Source organism: Oxyura jamaicensis, chromosome 12 (assembly GCF_011077185.1).
Source record: "Oxyura jamaicensis isolate SHBP4307 breed ruddy duck chromosome 12, BPBGC_Ojam_1.0, whole genome shotgun sequence".
In the NCBI taxonomy this organism is placed as follows: Eukaryota; Metazoa; Chordata; class Aves; order Anseriformes; family Anatidae; genus Oxyura; species Oxyura jamaicensis.
This window is the reverse complement of record NC_048904.1, coordinates 17851073-17868803: the sequence shown is the minus strand read 5'-3', so window position 1 is coordinate 17868803 and position 17731 is coordinate 17851073. Positions and strand designations below refer to the sequence as shown.

Below are 17731 nucleotides of genomic sequence, written 5' to 3'. Positions count from 1 at the left end.
GTCTCCATTAAGACAAAAAGTGTGCTTAAAAGGTAAAACTGGGGGTGTGTTTGCCAAATCTTTCTTCATTTCACAGTAGTCGAGGAGTGCATTCTGATCTTGGTGTTTAGGGAAACGTCCTTTATTTTGTAAGGAATTAAGAAGATGGTCATTCAGCCTGCCCCATCCTGAAAAGGTGTTCCCATGAGAAGTAACTTCAAGAAATTAACGTGGCTACTTTTCCTCCCCATTCTGGTATCAAACAAGCCTAAAGAACAACTTGTGCTCAACTCTTCCTCCTGGCATGTAGCGGTTTGCAGTTAAGTAGCTGCAAGGAAGGAATTTTGCTCTCAGAAGTGCAGTTTTGCAGAAGACCTTGTAAGGCTGCCTTGCTGCGCTTGTGACTGCAAGAGGAGCTCGTGTTTGCTGCTCCCACGTGCTCAGTGCTGTGAGCTCTGTCAGTGGTTCTAAGTAAGGGAGACTTCAGAGGAAACTGAGGGGGACTCTTCTGAGGCCTTTTGCCATGGCTTATATGAAATGTTCCGTGAAGGACTTCAGTTTCTTGCCTGTCACGTGTATTTCTTTGAGGATACCAGGTCTGCCCTGTTCCAGGAGCCAGGGTGTAGATGGAGACGGGTGCAGCTGGTTCAGTAGAAGTGCTCTGCAGAGGCATATCAGAAACCTTTAAACTTACTTCATTTTTTTTGGTGTTTGTTATCCAGAGCGTGTCCTGTGGAAAGGACGCAGGACACAGCACGGCCTCGCTGTTTCGTTACAGGTGTTACTGTTCCTTGGTTCTCTGGCAGCAGCATTATCCTAGTCAAAATCCTGCAGTCCAAAACATGCACACCATATGCTCTTAGTCATAGTTTTGATTTTTTTATCATAGGGGTGTGCAGCAGAGCAAAAGGGCACGGGGCGGTGGTGCTGGCAAGCAGAGCCCGTGAGGCTGGGTGAAGATCCAAGTTCATGATTGCTCTCTGGCTCAGTACATTTTAACCAGAGAGTCTCTTCTGATTTATCGCTTTCCCTTTAAAGAAGGAAGCTTTGTGCTAGTCCTGTGCACTCTAACAGTGCCGACAGTGGTGCTTCCCCGGTGAAGAATACTCCAAGAAATACCCCACATCCCTGCTCTTTGGCTTTAACCTCGCAGCTGGTTGTTCCTGGGGGCATTTCTGGGTTGGTGATGAGTGCTCCAGAAATGGCTGAACGAAAAGCCTTGGTCTTCAAACAATGCTGGGCTGCTATGGGAGGCTTCTACTGAAGAAAATCCACCACGTGAACACATCTGGTGCAGCTGCACGGTCCCATCCCCATCGACCCAACAGCTTTGGGAGGGCTCCGGGCTGGGGACTCGCCAGCTCTTACATTGTGCGGTGTGGGCACGGCATTAGGTGTACTTTATTTAATTTGGTGCGAGGTTAATGCTGCTGATTTGTTTCCACATTTGGGTTTGTGGTAGTGCCTGTGTAACTGATTGCATGAAATGGTGTTTGCAGCTTTCAGTTCTGTGTGGTGTTACAGTGAGCACTTGGAGGAATTTGTGATCATTTTACCATGGGAAAGCTCTGGTCAAACCGCTTCCAAAACCACCTCCTGGCCCTCATTTTAGTCCACTTTGCAATGGGATTCTATAAAATAATGCTATGATTTGTACGTACACCCAAATAATTAGGAATAAACAATGTTGAGACTCCTGGTAACGTGCAAAAATTGGGTATTCTTTTTACAGGCATCATTGAAAGAGCCTCAGATAGCATGGAGTGCTAGCTGGGCTGCAGCTGGCTGCTCCCTGCAAATGCTTTCTTCAGCAATACTTGCACTTTATTTAATGACTTTTTATTATTAATTAAAAAAGGGAGGTGGGGAATTGGAAAAAAGCAGCTTTTCCCAGTAAGAGGCAGGGGAGCTAGCAGCTTTGTGAGACCACTGAATAATGAAGTACTGCTAATAATTTCAAACTTCTTGAAGTTTTAAATCCTAACTACTGCAGGAGGTGTTCAAACTTGGAGAAATGTCCCGAAGTCTAACAACTTCTGGTAGACAACCGGAACGTTCAAAATACTGCTCCTTTGGGAATCGGACAAGCTCAAGGTTTGTTGTCAGAGCTAGGACGGGTTATCAGGGAACTGAGGCTCCTTTATCTCCGCCTTGCCTATTCTTAGCTCCTAAGAGGACGTGGGTGACAGCAGGTGGGATGGTCAAGGAGTCCGAATGGTTTGTTGGAGGCTCTCTGGAGGTGGCCGTGCATTTTTAAATGCACTTAGTGGGTGCTGTGGTGAGCTGTTGTTTGGGGTTTTGTGAACTCATTGTTTTCTTTCACATTTTTTCTAAAATGTTCAGACTTAATACTAACAGTCTCAGGAACACTTTGGTGTGTCCTTCTGTGTAAGGTCAGCAGCAATTCCTGTTCTTTCAGCTGAAAGATAATTGTCTTGCTCATGATGCTGTGAAAAGCTAAACCTGCAACCCAAGAGAGGTGTTCCTTAGGTTACCTTCCTTATGTTTGAACATCTATTTTAAATAACAGTACAGCATTAGTACATAAGTGCTAAAGGAAAATCCTGTTTCAGCAAAATATTGCTCAATCCCATATTTCTTGCTGTTTGTCCTTTTAGCCTCTTTAGTGTTCTTTAGTGTCCTGTGGTCTTGTATTGCACAGAGAGCTTCGGATAAACGCGTATAGCATCCACAATGCTCTGCAGTTGGGCACTTGTCCATTCATCTGTTTTCTTGTTGCTAAAAAGCACAATGTGGTCATCGCAAATGAGCTGGAAAATATGCATACAAGAACGAGTGCTCACCCCTCATGCTTATGGCTTAATTTCTCTAAAGTCTGGGGTCTTCTAGATGTGAAATTCTTTCAAGGAGGTGACTTATTTTTCTGTTTAATGTATTCATGGGTTAGTTTCTAACCTCCCTGTACAGTATTTCTCAGAAGCAGGCTTATTGTACTATTGTTCTGGCACTAATGGTTTCATAAATACTCACATAAATACTTTTAGTCGTGTTTTTCCTTTGAGCAAAGACATATTCATGTGTTCTGAGGATTATTAAAATAATCATGTACTTCAACTTTACGCTGTACTGCATATGAAACAGATTTCCTCAAAGAAACAGAGAGCCTCTGAGAGGTCTGCTGTATCACCACTTGCATCAAAGCTAGAACAGCATGAAATTATCCAAATCCTCAGTACTTCATGTTACACGAGGCTTTTGACTCTGAAATCCCACTTGATGCTACTTTCATTCTTCTGATAACATAGTTGTAGGAAAGTAAGAGCAATTTTAATTAGATCCACATTTCTGGGGATTGGTGGAGTCCCTTAAGGTCTGCGGGTGTTGCTGTGGGTATGAAGCAAGCTGTGATTTCCGCTCCTACGGTGCTTCCAGAGATGGGTGGCTTGCGTTTGCTCGAGCAGGACCAAAGAAATCTCAGATACAGAAATCAGGGTTACATAGAGGAAAAGAAAAAGCGTAACTTATCCTCCTTTATCCCTCTGTAAATTCAGGTCCAAGTAAACATTGACAGGATGAATGTGTGGGGTGTGATCGATGTGTGCAGCTGGTTGCAGCGGTTGCACGTACAGCAGCAGAATTCCTGACCGTGTGTGTTCTGCATTTAGTCCCGAAACAGGGTTGCAAAGGCCAGCTTTGTGATATGAAAGAAAATGCACTGAGATACTTGCAGAACCTTAGAAATAGCGATTTTTTTTAAATTTCAAAAACAGCAACAGATGCAGAGAGACCTTCATGCAAGGGCTGGTGCTTACTCTGCTTTCCATGAACCAGCCTTGCCAGTGCCACTTACTGGGACAGTCCCAACAACGGTAGGTGCAGGCACAGCACTTCTGTTGGTGAAAGGCACCGGGGAGTGTTTGTGGGCAGCATTCCCAGTAGTTCACATTAAGGACCCAAGTGCCAAAATCACGCTCTAAACAGAAAAATGTTTCAGCTTTTGCATTTATCAGTATTTCTTTGCTGCAAAGATCATGAGAGTTTTGCAAATACCTGCTCCTGGGATGCAAATTGCAGTGTAACACTTTAACTAATGTGAAACAATTGGGCTGAACACACCTTTGAAAGCGCAGTTTAATTTAGTTTAATTGCTCTTAGCTTTAGAACGGGAGAAGACAATCTTCTTCACGTGATACTGAAGAAGTGGGTAATGTTCATTTGTTTGTCACATCAGGGCTGGATCGTGACAGCTGAGTCTACCCAGGCTGTCACTTTAATTAGCCTTTGCTTGGACAATTTTCCCTTTACTTAATGTCAGGTAGAAGGAAACTTAGCTCTTCTAGACACACTTGTGCTGAAGAACTGCTCTTAAGCTCATCTGTTGGCATCATGATAGCAGTTTTGCTGTTCTTGCCCCTGGTGTGGGCTTTTGAGACCACTATGGAGGTGAATGTTGTAGCTGGAGGGAAAATAATTTGGTTTGGGTTTCAGGTGTTGGGTATTTCTTCCCCCTTTTCTGAGGCACCATGCTATCACTTTTAGTATTTCCAGAGGAAAATACCTGCCATGTTCTCCTTCCTTACCTCTTGGTTTGAGCCAGTCTGGTAAATCCTCCCTTCTGGTGGGCCCTTGGTTAGACCCTGGGATGTGCATGTGCAGAGCAACGATGGGGAAAATGCATATTTTCCTGCTCTTGGTGCCTGCAAGATGGGGCAGAGCACCGGGGCTCAGTGCTTGGTGTCTGCGTGGGGATTCATGCACCGAATGCAGCACCGAGAGTTGCATCTCTTCATGTAACTGCTTTTGGAAGCTGAGGTTTGCAGGCTGTGCTTCGTGCACAGTGCCGTTACTTCAGACCTACTAAACGGCACGGTGAGATGCTCCTGAAATGTGAGTGCCGGTTGGAAGGCTTAGAAGAGGCTGAGCTGGGGTTTGATTTCTGTCACCTAAACGTGTTTGTAGCTTATACGAATTGTTTTAATGTTACAGACAGTAAGCTGACAGGCAGATTTGGGGTAAAAATGGTTAATGCATGTTTCTGAGGCTCTTCAGTCTTACAAAAGATTTGGAAGGGGCTCTGAGTTTCTGTTCAGGTTATTCTGCTCGAATGATACACCATTATTATTTTAATATAAGTTATTTGAGTTGAAGCATTCTCTTTGGAGAGTGCCAAAAAAAAAAAAGTGCCAGATGGGAACAAAATTAGGGGCAGAGAGACTCAGCCACATTGTACTGTTCAAAAAAAAAAAAAAAAAAGGGAGGAAAAAAGCAGTAAAAAGGGATCCTTCTGGTTTTATGACTTCAAATTCTGTGGTATAAGCCAAGGGATGCTAAATCATTGTAGCCCACATGGGAATGAGGCTTGTTTCTCCACTGTTTTTTTATTTTAATTTTTTTTATTGCTCATACTCTGAAAGGGAAGATGGCTAGTATCCACTGCAAACCCTTACTGAATTCATACCTGTTCCTGTTTCTGGAAGGCAGTGCAAGCTGTCACAGCTGGAAGAGAGCTGACAGCCTCAGACAAGGGGTGGCAGCGAGGTGCAGTGCTGGCCGTGCTGGGGAGCTGTGACCTGTGCTGGGGAGCCCAGGTGACACCGGTGCCAGCCCTCGCCGTGTGGTTTTGGTGGGCAGGGAGACTTGGAGCAAGGCTTGGATATCGCAGATATTTCGCTCGATTGTGGTTACTATGGTTATAGCTCGCGGTGGTGAAATGTGCTGTTGTACTTGCTTTGCTTGGCTTTTCCGTAAAGGGCTTGTAACCAGCGTATGCTGGCTGTAGTCGCAGTGTGGGCCTGCCTCTGAGGATTTTATGACTCCAATTATTACTATTATGCCAGTTGCTTAACGGACCTGTTCTTTTAGCCTTCCTGAGCTTGCTGCTAGCATGAGTGAAACGGCCAAGTCATGAATTGGAAAGCCACACGGGCAGTTGCATTATTTAAACAAAACAAACACAACAAAAAACCTGTTCTTCAGATCCTCAAGCGTGTTCACCAAAGCCCTGGCAGCTTTTTGGCTGGGTGCAGGAGACGCCCCCAGCGCCGCCGGCCCCCCTCTCCTTGGGCACGCGCCTTCCCGCCCGCGGGGCTTTCGCTTTCACGGCTGCTCGTAGCAGGGGAGCGCGTAAGGAGGAGTATGCAAATGCGTTTTTTGGAGAAGTTGTGCTAGTTATGTCAGGGGCTGGCCAGAAAGTGATAAAACTTAATAAATGGAGTGTGCTGTCAGACGCACAGATAAGGAGTGGGAGGTCATGGGGGGAGGCAGCTCTGCAGGAAACTCTTTTTTTTTTTTGATGTGTAACCTTCCCTGGGGAAATACAGTGTGATTATTGCATTTTTCTTTGAGTTGATAAGTTTCCATTTTAAAATTCACATCTTTATTCAAGCAGTGCAGCGCTCCTGCAACGCCAAATGCATGTTGGTAGCCGTTAAGGTTAGAAATAAGGTTTGGAAATAACATCACGACCAGGCACAGCAGAAAGACTTTGAAGGTGCTCTCAGATTCTTGAATTGGGATTTCCCATGAACGGCTCGAGTTTCTGATTTAACTGGCTGTGTAAACAGCAAATAACTGTAAGTCTGGGCAGAGGAGGCAGCTTCAAGCAGTGAGGTTAATCATGTAGGGAGATAGTATCTGCCCTTCCTTTGAAGGTTTCTTGACACTTTATTTTATTTTTTTAAGATATGGGAAATGAAGATCAGGAAACAGTGCGTGAACATCCTTTTTTTTTTTTTTTTTTTTTTTTTTTTTTAAATCTAATAGTATTTGCTTCTGGCAAGGAAAAGTTTCATGGCTCTGCCATTCCTGGAAGAGTAGCAGGTCAACAGGTTGCTTTAGACAAGCTGCTGCCAGCTTTTATTGTGCTCGCATCAATCCGAAGATCTCTTCGGTATAACCAAAATGCTTACTCTCATGTGTTTATTCACAATCACCCAGACAGAAGTTGCTATATACCAGGTTTTTAAGTGCAAGGATGCTAAATACCTTCACTGTTGGTGTAAAATATTTGGCGACTGCTTGATCTGATCTGCAGAGCTTTCCAGGATCTTTCCAGGAGCATAGCTATTTAAGGATGAAATCCAGATCTTCTTTGTTTCATCGCTTGGAAATGTATGCAGATTGTTGCATAAAATGTATTACAGTTTCTGTAATGGGTGAAAAATCCAAATGCCAGTGTTGTTGAGATAGATGAGTGGCCTGTTTCCAACCTGTAGACTTGCTAATAACCTGTGGTCATGAAATCGAACATCTAGGTATATATGGCTTCAGTTAAGAGCCTCTTCATACCATTGTACAGAAAACCAGCACGAAATGAGATGTATTAGGAATGTGGATTTTTATGTGACGGGAAGTAGGACTTCATGGAGTCCACTGTCTGCGTTTCTCTCTAAACGCAGATGCTCCGTTTGAGCAGTTGGTGTTTTGTACGTTTGTTTAAACGCATGAAAACACCGCGTAGCTTCTTAAGAAAGGCTCTGTATGTGTAGTTAAAGCAGGGGAGATGGTTCTGGAGGGTAACTTCTTGCTGGAGCGGGTTTACCAGAGCTCCTTGTCCGCAGGGGCAGCAGCCACCAGTGCCCAGGGCGTGTGTAGCTGCCGCGGGTTTTGTGCTCGCTAACACTGAGCAGGGCCAAAGGATGACATGTTGGAGAGCCGGGTAATCAGCAGTGCAGCACTAATGAAGTAGGTGATGATCAGACTAACAGGGTTCAGCACTTCGGGGTGCGTGTTTCAGTAGCAATCATCGCAGTAACTGTGGTGTAGTCAAACTCGGGCCAGCTTCGGGCCGCGCAGGCGCCTCGGCGAGGCCTGGTGGCGGTGGCCGCGGCCTTGTCGCTCCCACGGGTGGCACAGGAGGCTGGCCTCAGGCCCCGTGGTTCCCGGACATTCCTGGTGGCTGTGTGCTGCCCCTCGAGGGCTTTCGTTCACAATGCGTTAACGTCTGACCTATGCAGGAAACCTGAGTTGTGTTTGTAACCAGTGTAACAGCTGTGGGCAGGTACGGACAACTGCCGCAATTAGCGTGCAGCTCATAATTGAAGACGGATGGAGCTGATAACCCGGCCTTCCTCCCCTCCTAAGCTGTGTGGATGGTGCAGGGGGCGTTAGATCTCTCTGGCAGGTCCATCCATCACGGGCAATCAGAGTGTTCGGAGAATAAACTGCTTTGTGATGTGCCGGGCCACGAGGGTGAGATTTCAAGTTGTTAAGCTGAGAGAAGGTGAAAGTCTGGATGAGGAATGCAGAAGAGACGAAGGCATAAATCTGTGAGACTGTGTGAGCGCCAGATTCTCCTTGCATGCTAAGGCATTTTTTTTGTATTAATCATAATTTGAAATGCCCTTTGAAAGACAGCTTTGCTTACCTCTCTTCCTTTTCTCTTTGACTCCAGCCTCTGAGTTTTATTCTTAGGCATTACTTGTGCCGTGCACTGCCCTTGAACTCCGTTAGCTCCCTCAAACTGGAAACTGCTGCCGGTGGTCGCAGCACGCGTCGGTCGCTTCCCTCGCCTTACCTTGGCCTGCCCCGTGCTCTGGCAGCAAAAAGGCACGCTGGCATGCCCTCCTGCCCCTTGCTGTGTAAATCTGCCTGTTGGGAATCTCGGTGTGCTTTGGAAGTGCCTGACTCTCTTTTGCTGCCTTTTCAGTCTGAACGTACAGCGTGTTTAGTACTGAGCACCATTCAGGGGCTTCAGACAATTGTATGAGGACAGCGTGTCGGAGGCTGGCACAGCCTTTCTGCTGATGGAGTACTGAATGCCTGTTTGTTTTCTGTGTTCTTTCCAGTGAATTTCAATCCCAGTGTTTGGAACAAAGTCATCTCAGTTACCTTCTCTTGTTCTTTGTTACATGTGCTGTTTGCTGCGTCAGCAAACTTAGAAACTCATTTGAGAAATTAAGTTGGAAGATACTAAGGAAACCAATGTTTTAATTTGAAAACTTACGTCTTGTTTGGTAGCAACAGTAGTACTCAACATTAAATAAGTGCATCCATGTGGCATTTCATCAGTGTATTCTTTCCCAGTTGCTGAAATAGATGCTTTTTGTGAAGTGGTCTTTGCTGTATGAAGTCTGACTACAGATCTCTTTATTGTCATTGTAGAAAACCTAGGATAAACTCTCAGTTGGTGGCACAACAAGTTGCGCAGCAATATGCAACCCCACCACCACCTAAGAAGGAGAAGAAGGAAAAGGTGGAAAAACAAGACAAAGAAAAGCCTGACAAAGAGAAGGAAATTAGTCCAAGTGTTACAAAGAAGAACACTAACAAGAAGACTAAGTAAGTTTCAAAGATGCTCTATTACGTGTGGTGTGACTTCAGTATCGTGCATTGATTAATTAAAAGTTAATCTAACGAACATCATAATCTCCCCTCTTCCCTCTGATTTTTACAGACCAAAGTCAGATATTGTGAAAGATCCTCCTAGCGAAGCGAATAGTATACAATCTGGGAATACTACAACAAAGACGAGCGACTCAAATCACACTTCAAGGTAACTTTATAGAAAAATTAAGCTTGTAATATTTGAGAATTGTATAAATAGCAGACACTGCTTTTTTGGTGGACCGTCAGAGTACAGTCTAACTGATAGTATGACAAGCTCATATGGCTACGAGCCTGTAATGCGTGCAACAAGCATTCAACCACCCTTCTGGTGAGGACAGATTCAAGCATTTGAAATACTTACTCTTTTAGCCACTTGGTTCTCATTTTTCTGCTTAAATAATCATGTGTCAACTGGGCAGTAATGCCTCTTGGCTGTAAAATACACTGGGCAGAGTTCACCAGCAATCATAGTGGTCTTTATGAAATTCATACCCTCATTTGGCAGCAGTAACAAAGGTTACTTTAAAAAAAAATCCTTACCTGTAATTAAGTTGTAATTGTCAGGATAATTCTCTGAGAATACTGGAGTTAAGACTGCATGAACAGATTTGTTGGAATCTTGCTATCAACAAAAGGCATGAATGGTTGGCTTTGTTTTTATCTATTTCAAATGAGCAGCTGTTTGTGGAGAGCTGCTCAGTCTACACTGATGCTCCATGCTTGTTTTCTTAAGGGTGGTGTTGTGTGCTTTTTTCTTGATTCAAAAATTCAGAACTGCAAGAAGCAGAATTCAACTGGGTTCTCTCCTTGTGTGGGGCACACAAGAATTGCATCCGTTCTGTAATCACATAATGTTTTATAGGGAAGTTAAGTGAACAGAAGCACAATTTTTGCTAGCTGCAAACAGTCATAAAGTACATGCAAAACATGGCTTTCACTGCTGTGTTAGCCTAAAGATGGGCAAACCATGACTGCAGAAAACTGTCCTGGAAGATTTTAAATAATAACATGAAAACATTTAGTAATAGGGACTGCCCTTTACAGACTAATTCACTGGAATGTAGCGAAGGCATTGTGAGATTTGCTGTGTTTAAACTGGAAGACCGAGCTGTTTGTGGTGACTACTGCCAACTCTTCCTCAGTCCCCGAAGATTTAACTGTCCATTCCTGATTTGATTATAGAAATACAGCTACATTGCAGTGATATTTTTGTCCTGTTCTTTTCAGAACAGTACTTATTTTGAGGCTTAGGATGCAGGGGACTTGATGCACTTGACTAATGAGATAACATTAAATTAAGAGATTGCATCAAATAATTGTTTTTACTCCTTAAAGGAGTCACTTTGTCTAGTGCAGAATCATCTAGTCCATCTTTTGTGGCAAGATTTTTGTCATTCCTAATTAGCCCTTAATAGTAGTATCAAGACTAGCTGGAGTATTTTTAAGGGATACATCATTTCCTTCAGTTATTAAACTGTCTTTTTAAGTATTTGGTTTAGTGGAACTTTTCTTGCTGCTCACTGCCCTCAAGAGAGCTCTCAAGAATGTCTTAAAAGGACCTGATTTTTAACAGACTTCCAAGTTATCTATTCAATTATCTTTTGTGCCCAAGTTTCCTAGCTTTTTTTTTTTTTTTTGGTAACTTGTATTTTAAGGGATCCTGTTTGAACTTCTTGGTTGCCATGCCTGTTTCTGGAAAAAACACCTTGGTTTATTCTGCATCTTCCTGCACTCTTTGATTGTTTTGAAACACATTTCTAGCTTGGCCACAACCCTTTTCAGCTATAAAAAAGGATGTGAAGCATCGGTGTGTTTAAATCAGCGATGGCTTCTGACAAGCAGTAGCAAGAATGCACGTTCAGCCCTGCAGAAAGGTGGAGGCAGTAAGGTCTGTTCCGGTATCTGGGCCGGCATTTCTTTGGCTGTTTCAGAGTACAAGAGAAAACAAATGACCTAGTCAAATTACAGGAAGAACCGGGTTTCCTAGAGGAACTCGGAGTTTAAGGAGGAAAATACGTACGTGTACTACGCTTCCGGGAATGTTTACTGCTGCCTCTGCTGCCAGTGCTTTGGGGGCAGCGCTAATGTGCTGAGACGCTAGCCCAAAGCTGACGGAAACCCCAAAAGTTGCTGAGCTGGCTGGCCTTTCTTGTTACCCACAAACACGGTGACATCATTTCATCTAGTCTGTGGTTACGTGTGAAGTTTGCCAACTCTCACAAGTGCGTACGTACAGCACATACACGTGGGTGTATGACTCGCTGCTGCAATTCAGTAAGCACAGGTACTGCTTTGAAAAGAGGGGCAGGGTCGAGTAGGAAGTTTTATCCATCGTTGTTATTACATGGTAGCATTTTAATTGTATTTTCTGTTAGAAATACTGCTCCTGTTGTGTGTGTGATACATTGAAACAGCCTCCTAGGTTAGACGTGAAAACACTGTTTTTGGTGCAGTAAATTCTATTTTGCTAAGGAAGTTTGCAGAAATACTGCTGTTTATTTCTGAAGCTGTGCATCCATCCTTAATACTTTGTTCTGTTCAGTTCTGGACTTTCACTTGGATAGCTACTTCTTAAGGACTTCCCTCTTGTTAACTTAATGCTGCAAGCTAATGAGTATGCGTGGCAAACACAAAGTCAGCTTAATTTCCTCTGTTTTTGTTTAGGCTGCATTAGCCTAATATTCTGTAGACAAAGAGAAGATAGGTTTAAAAGCAGGAGCTTGATCCCCAAGTACACTACCCTTCCCTCCATCTCTTGAAATCAGGCAGTTCTCAGCAAGCTACTTTTCACTCAAGTATAAAGACTCCTTTTTAATTTCCCTACTGGGAATATTCCACTACTTAAGTCTGACCCTTAATTAGGAGCAAAAGCTGTAAATTGCTGCAGTTGCTGCAGCTGACTTGGAATTGGTTGGTAGCTGGAGGAGTGTCCAAGAGCTTGTTGTTTCAGAGCTTTGGACCAGCCCCTGAAATGCACATGAATGTCAGCTTCCTAGAGTCTAGACCCTTATTAGCTACATTACTAATTGAATGATAGCACAGCATGCAAATTACTGAGATAATCCTGAGCTATAAATACCAGTGTGTTCTCTTCTGTTGTGTTTTTTTTTTTTTTTTTTTTTCCCCCTAACCAAAAAGAGCTAGCTGCAAGAAATATCATTGTACGTTCTGGATTTTATTTTCAATAGCCTTGTTTCCAGAGGGAATGTTTTGAGCGATTTTATCCACAGCCTGATTGGGCATCTGATTTGTATGAGCTCAAAGCAGCTGAAAGAGAAGCCAAGTTGTCCCAGTGCCTGTGTTGTTTGCAGCTGCAGAGTTCCAATATGGGAATGAAAGAACCGTGTTCAAATGCTTTCATGTGGTTTTGTATTGCGGAGTCACAGCCTTGTCTCATAACATCAGGGCACATGATGAGATGGGGAATTTAGATAACAGAATTCTTTCATCTGCCCCTTGGGGAAGAGATCCCTAGGTCTCCCTGGCTCCTGTCTGCTCGGCTCTGTTATAGTGTCCTCCTTTCTGGCTCAGCTGGATTAAAGATAACCGTCTATAGCGCAGCACCCTGTGCCGAGCTCTACAAGACAGGTCCTCCCCTCGGGATCCAATGTGCTGCTGCAGCCCTCGCAGGCTGTGCTGCTACGGGGAGCAGAAGGTCAAACCTTTGTCCTCTGCTGAGCAGCACTTACTGCTACCTAGATTCTCTTCCCGATTGTTGCAGTCTGTGCAGGCGAGTGCAAGAAAAGTCACCGAGTCTGTCGAATGCTGTTTTTTGTAACAAACTCTTCCTTTCTCGTTTATTTTTATCCTGTTTATAAATGTTTTCTCCTTTATTTTAGACCCAGACTGAAAAATGTGGACAGAAGTACTGCACAGCAGCTGGCAGTCACAGTGGGAAATGTCACAGTAATTATCACAGACTTTAAAGAAAAGACTCGCTCCTCTTCCACGTCGTCTTCTACAGTGACCTCCAGTGCAGGATCAGAACAACAGAATCAGAGCAGCTCGGGCTCTGAGAGCACAGACAAGGGCTCGTCCCGTTCCTCCACGCCAAAGGGGGACATGTCGGCAGTCAATGATGAATCTTTCTGAAAATTGCACATGGAGTTGTGGAAACTATGAATCAGGGTATGAAATTCAAACACTCCACCTGCCCATGCTGTTCAGATCCTGGAGAGCCTCTTTTGTGCTTGAACACACACTTTCTTGGACATCGACCTCTTACTGATGCAACCAGGATAATTTCTGCTTGCCGTGGGCATCTGGCCACCAAGGAATTTCTCACCCTAACGATTACTCTTGACACTTTTATGTATTCCATTGTTTTATATGATTTTCCTAACAATCATTTATAATTGGATGTGCTCCTGAATCTACTTTTTTATAATATCTGCTGTGCACAATTTTCCATGAACATTACAACTTTTTGTTTTGGGATAGGGAGTGGGTGGGGAGGGAAGGGGGCTTTATTTATTGCATTCACAAACTCCATCCTCTCTCAACATATCCTTTTTAAGTTCAGTTCTTCTTCCAGTTATACTGTGTACTATCAGTTTTGATATAAATTATATATAAATATATATATAAATAAATATATATAAAGGGTTATTTGAAACCAATACATGGAAACGCTGGTGCTTGAAACACTGTGAAGTGAAAAAAAAAATATTGAACAGTTGAAGATCTGGGACAGTCCCCTTCTGTGAAAGTGCTGAAACTGAAATGGAACTGGTCTTAGGTGAAAAGCGTTCCTGAAGGTTTGAACCTAGATGGGACCCATTCTCTCGATTTGTTCCTTCCCCATTTCTTCCCTAAGCAATGGCTATTAGTGTACTGGACACAGTTTTGATTTTTTTTTTTTTTATATACCTTGGGATTTGAAATCAGGAGATTGCTCCAGATAACTTGTATTTCTACTAGGGTAACTCAGCTTGACAGTTTGCAGGTTCGTGTCCAGCTGGAGTGTTCAGAACTAGTCTGGTGCCAGCATGCCACGGATTACGCGTTTTGGTAACATCAGCACTGCTATGTCGTGCATAGCCAACCCCCCAGAAGTTCGGTATCCTTAGTTTAGTGAATTTTGTCAGTTCTCCAGTCCTGCGTCGATGACTGAGGTAACTTTAAAACTGGAGCTGTTCGCTGTGGGTTTTGCTGCGCCCAGTGGTGTGCGGGTCGGTCATCATCCGCTCCCTCCCGCCTGTCCTGTCCGTGCTGCCGGGATCTGTTCTGCTTGAATTCCAGCCCTGTCCCGGGGTGATCTCTGAGCAGCGTGTCGTCTGGTGAGGACGTTAGGCTTGTCCGCACTAGGACACTCTGGGCATGCTGCTGGGGAAGCAGGCGTAGTGACGAGCTGCCCCGCTGGCGAGCCAGCAGCGCGCGCGCGACTCCTGCTCGCAACCAGTATCTCTTAGGTTGCGTTCTGAAGCTGTTCGGGCTGTAACTTCTTCTCCTGGCCTGTTAGTGTTGCTTTACAGTTTACCTTCCATGCATTATCCTGCTAAAACACTAGTCTGAAGAGGTGAAACAAACTTTTTTTTTGAAAAAAAAAAAAAAAAAAACACACCTCTTTGGCTTTTCATCTTTGTTTAGTGGCCCCAGGGTGCCCTGCAGTGATTTCAGGCACAGAGGCTGTGGCTTTATTCGACATCAAATGCATAACTTCTGGATGTGAGGAAAGGGCCACTTCTCGACAACTTCGCGCCAGCTTGTTGTGTTGTGAATTATTTGCTTAGCAAGAGTGATTTCTCTTTGTGGAGGCAACGGATTTGAAATTCCCTTTAAAATCGGTGTGGTTTTGAGTAGCAGACGTAGGTTCCTTTCACACTAGCGACAGAAATCTGTGAGGTACCAATCCATTACAACCTCCGCTTGAAGGTACGTGCGGTGGCAGTGCCTTGCGGTGGTAATGCCTTGCGGTGGTGGTTTTATTCCGGATATGTTAATATGGACACACCAACTTCATTCTGCTTCTATTCACAGTATAGGCTGTCTGTACCTTTTTAAGCATTTTTGAAGTATTTATTAAAGAACCAAAGGAAAACAGATGCTTCCTACGAGCATCAAGACAATTTATTATACATAGTTTTAAATACTATGAATTTCTCAATCCACATTTTAACATTAGTGGGATATTGCAAAGACATTCCTTTTCCAGTTTTTACTATTCCTTTAAGGGTCTCAGGGAGGGTAAACTGGTCAGCCATATTTATTTATTTTACTGAAATGTATTGGAATAATTTTTTAAGAGAGATTTTTTGAAGATGCCCCTGAACTTGTATATTTTGCACTGCTTTATAACCGATCCGTTATCGATTAGGCTTGCGTGCATTTTGGCCGTGATCCAGCAAAGCGTGTAAGCGAGTGGCAAGTCCCCTCGGCGGGGCTCTTTCTGGTGCTTAGTCAAACACGTGCTTGCATTCTTTGTTGAATCTGGGAATTTGTGCAAAAAAAAAAGAAAAAGAAAAAAAGAAAAAAAAAGCATTGTGTGTACCAGGAAATCGCTTCTTTTTAAAGTGAATGGACCTGTAGATTAGTTGAAAAAGCTTTACCGCAGTAACCAGCTACTCATAGGCTACTGATTAAGTCAGTGAAATCTGTTTCTTTGGGTGTGCCTCCTTGATAAATTAGCTTACTATACATAAGTGGGAAAATTTCTTTGGAACAAGTGACCTGTAATTCTGCATTTAGTAGAAATTGCTAGCTAAGCGTTGAACTTACCCGGCCTCATTCGTAGCTGTTGTGTTGTGGATTTGGAGGATAGCGTTTGCTTTTACACTTGATTTCTGAAGTTAGCACCCCCAAGGCATGTGTCTGGAAATGGGATTCCCTTCACACGTTGCGTCCCCTGGTTATCCTGCTGTTGTTGGGGAGCATGTTTAAAGCCAACCAAGCTGACAAAAACACTAGTATAGAGGAAGGACCAGGCTCTTGGTATTCAGTGGCACGGAAAGCAGGTAAGTAAAGCACAGTGTTACGTTCGCTAAGTTTCAACTTTTACACAGACACACACATACACCAACACAGCTTGCCTGACTTGCTCAGTTTGACATAGTTATGCAAAGGAGAAATAAAAAAAAAAGAAAGGCATTTTACACAACCAGGCTATTTATTTTAATTGGAACACTCTGCTCGTTTCGAATTGGACAGATCTAAAACATGGCAGTAGCTTCCGCGAGTTTATTTCCACTGAGACGTCTTCACCTGCCTTACCAAGATCATTCTCAGTCTACTTTTTTAAGCTCTACCGTAAACTTAAATTATTGAAAATTTATTAATTGCTGACTATATAATAACCTTTGCTTGTATGTAACCGAATGGTTTTAAGAGCCAACATTTAGAGTATGACAATGGAGCTGAACAGTTTTTAATGCGCAAGCAGTTCTGTTCTTGTGTATGACTTGTAACCTTAATTTACTGTGTAAAGATGGTTACATTATTTCCTTAGCTTTGTTTGTTGGAGACAAATATAGAATGCTTGTTTAAGTATGTCAAAACATAATCTTATCTTGTGGATTTTTATGTTAATGTATTATACGAGCTATATTTTTCATTTGCCCAGAAAGACAGCTTGTATAACGCTTTTGAAAGTTTTTCCGCTCTGTAAAGTCTTTAGAGCTGACAGTCCTGTTAGGTTTGTTTTAATCTTCATGCTAAAGTGTCAATGGTGGTTTTGTGAACTGGTCAGAAATTCACAGGTCTTAAATGTTTTCGGGAAATTTATATTGGACACTGCTCTTTGTCTAGCAAATAAAAGATGTTAATATATTCCTGTTACTGGCATGTGCACGACTGTTATTAGAAGCCACTTTATCATTTTCCTGCTTTAAATAGAAATGTCTATTTATGAATTCTGCTTGTAGTTTTTTCACAAATAAAATAGTAAAATTTAATTAAATCTGAAAGCTCTCTTTTTTGGGAGATGCCAGCATTCAGAACCAGCCGAGTCCTGCTGAAGCACTTTGTCTCTGTACGCCTTGCCCATGAGCCATCCCCTGAGCACCCCAGTTCTGCAGACACGGTTGCGCACACGTGGAAAGCTTCAGGCATGTCAGTACGTCCGTGCTGTTCCCTGGGACTGCCGGTACAAGGAAAGCTCGTGGTGGGTGTCTGCAGAATTTGGGTTCTCTTACTGTGAAGTAATCATTTTTCCCCTTTCTGTGGCTGCAGAAACGGCGAAACCCAGTGCAGAAGATTTTAGTGAGAGCCCCTGGGAGTTCCTTCTGGTGTCTTGCGCTAACAAACTCCCACGAGTAAAATTAATAGAACTTAATTGAGGGCCTAATGATATTTTTGTGACATAAAAACACAGGTATTTTGTAAGCATTTTTTTCCTCTGCTAGGAAGCAAGCTGATATAAATTGCTGTGCTCCTTCTGGTTCATGTTTGTTTTTTCCCCACCTGAGAGGGCAGACATTTGGTGTAACTGTGCCAGTCCAAATGCAAAGCTGAAATTCAGAAACTAAGT

General features: G+C 43.3%; 1 protein-coding gene across 1 annotated transcript in view; it reads left to right on the top strand.

The window, feature by feature from the left end:
* The window catches only part of RYBP (RING1 and YY1 binding protein), a 44106-nt gene extending 26950 nt beyond the window's left edge, over positions 1 to 17156 (top strand). Inside the window, exons 3-5 of the mRNA XM_035337666.1 lie at positions 9043 to 9219; positions 9335 to 9433; positions 13107 to 17156. Of these exons, the coding sequence (XP_035193557.1) occupies positions 9043 to 9219; positions 9335 to 9433; positions 13107 to 13359 (529 nt within the window). The 3' untranslated portion in view covers positions 13360 to 17156. The remainder of the gene's footprint in view (positions 1 to 9042; positions 9220 to 9334; positions 9434 to 13106) is intronic.
* Positions 17157 to 17731: the final 575 nt, after the last annotated feature.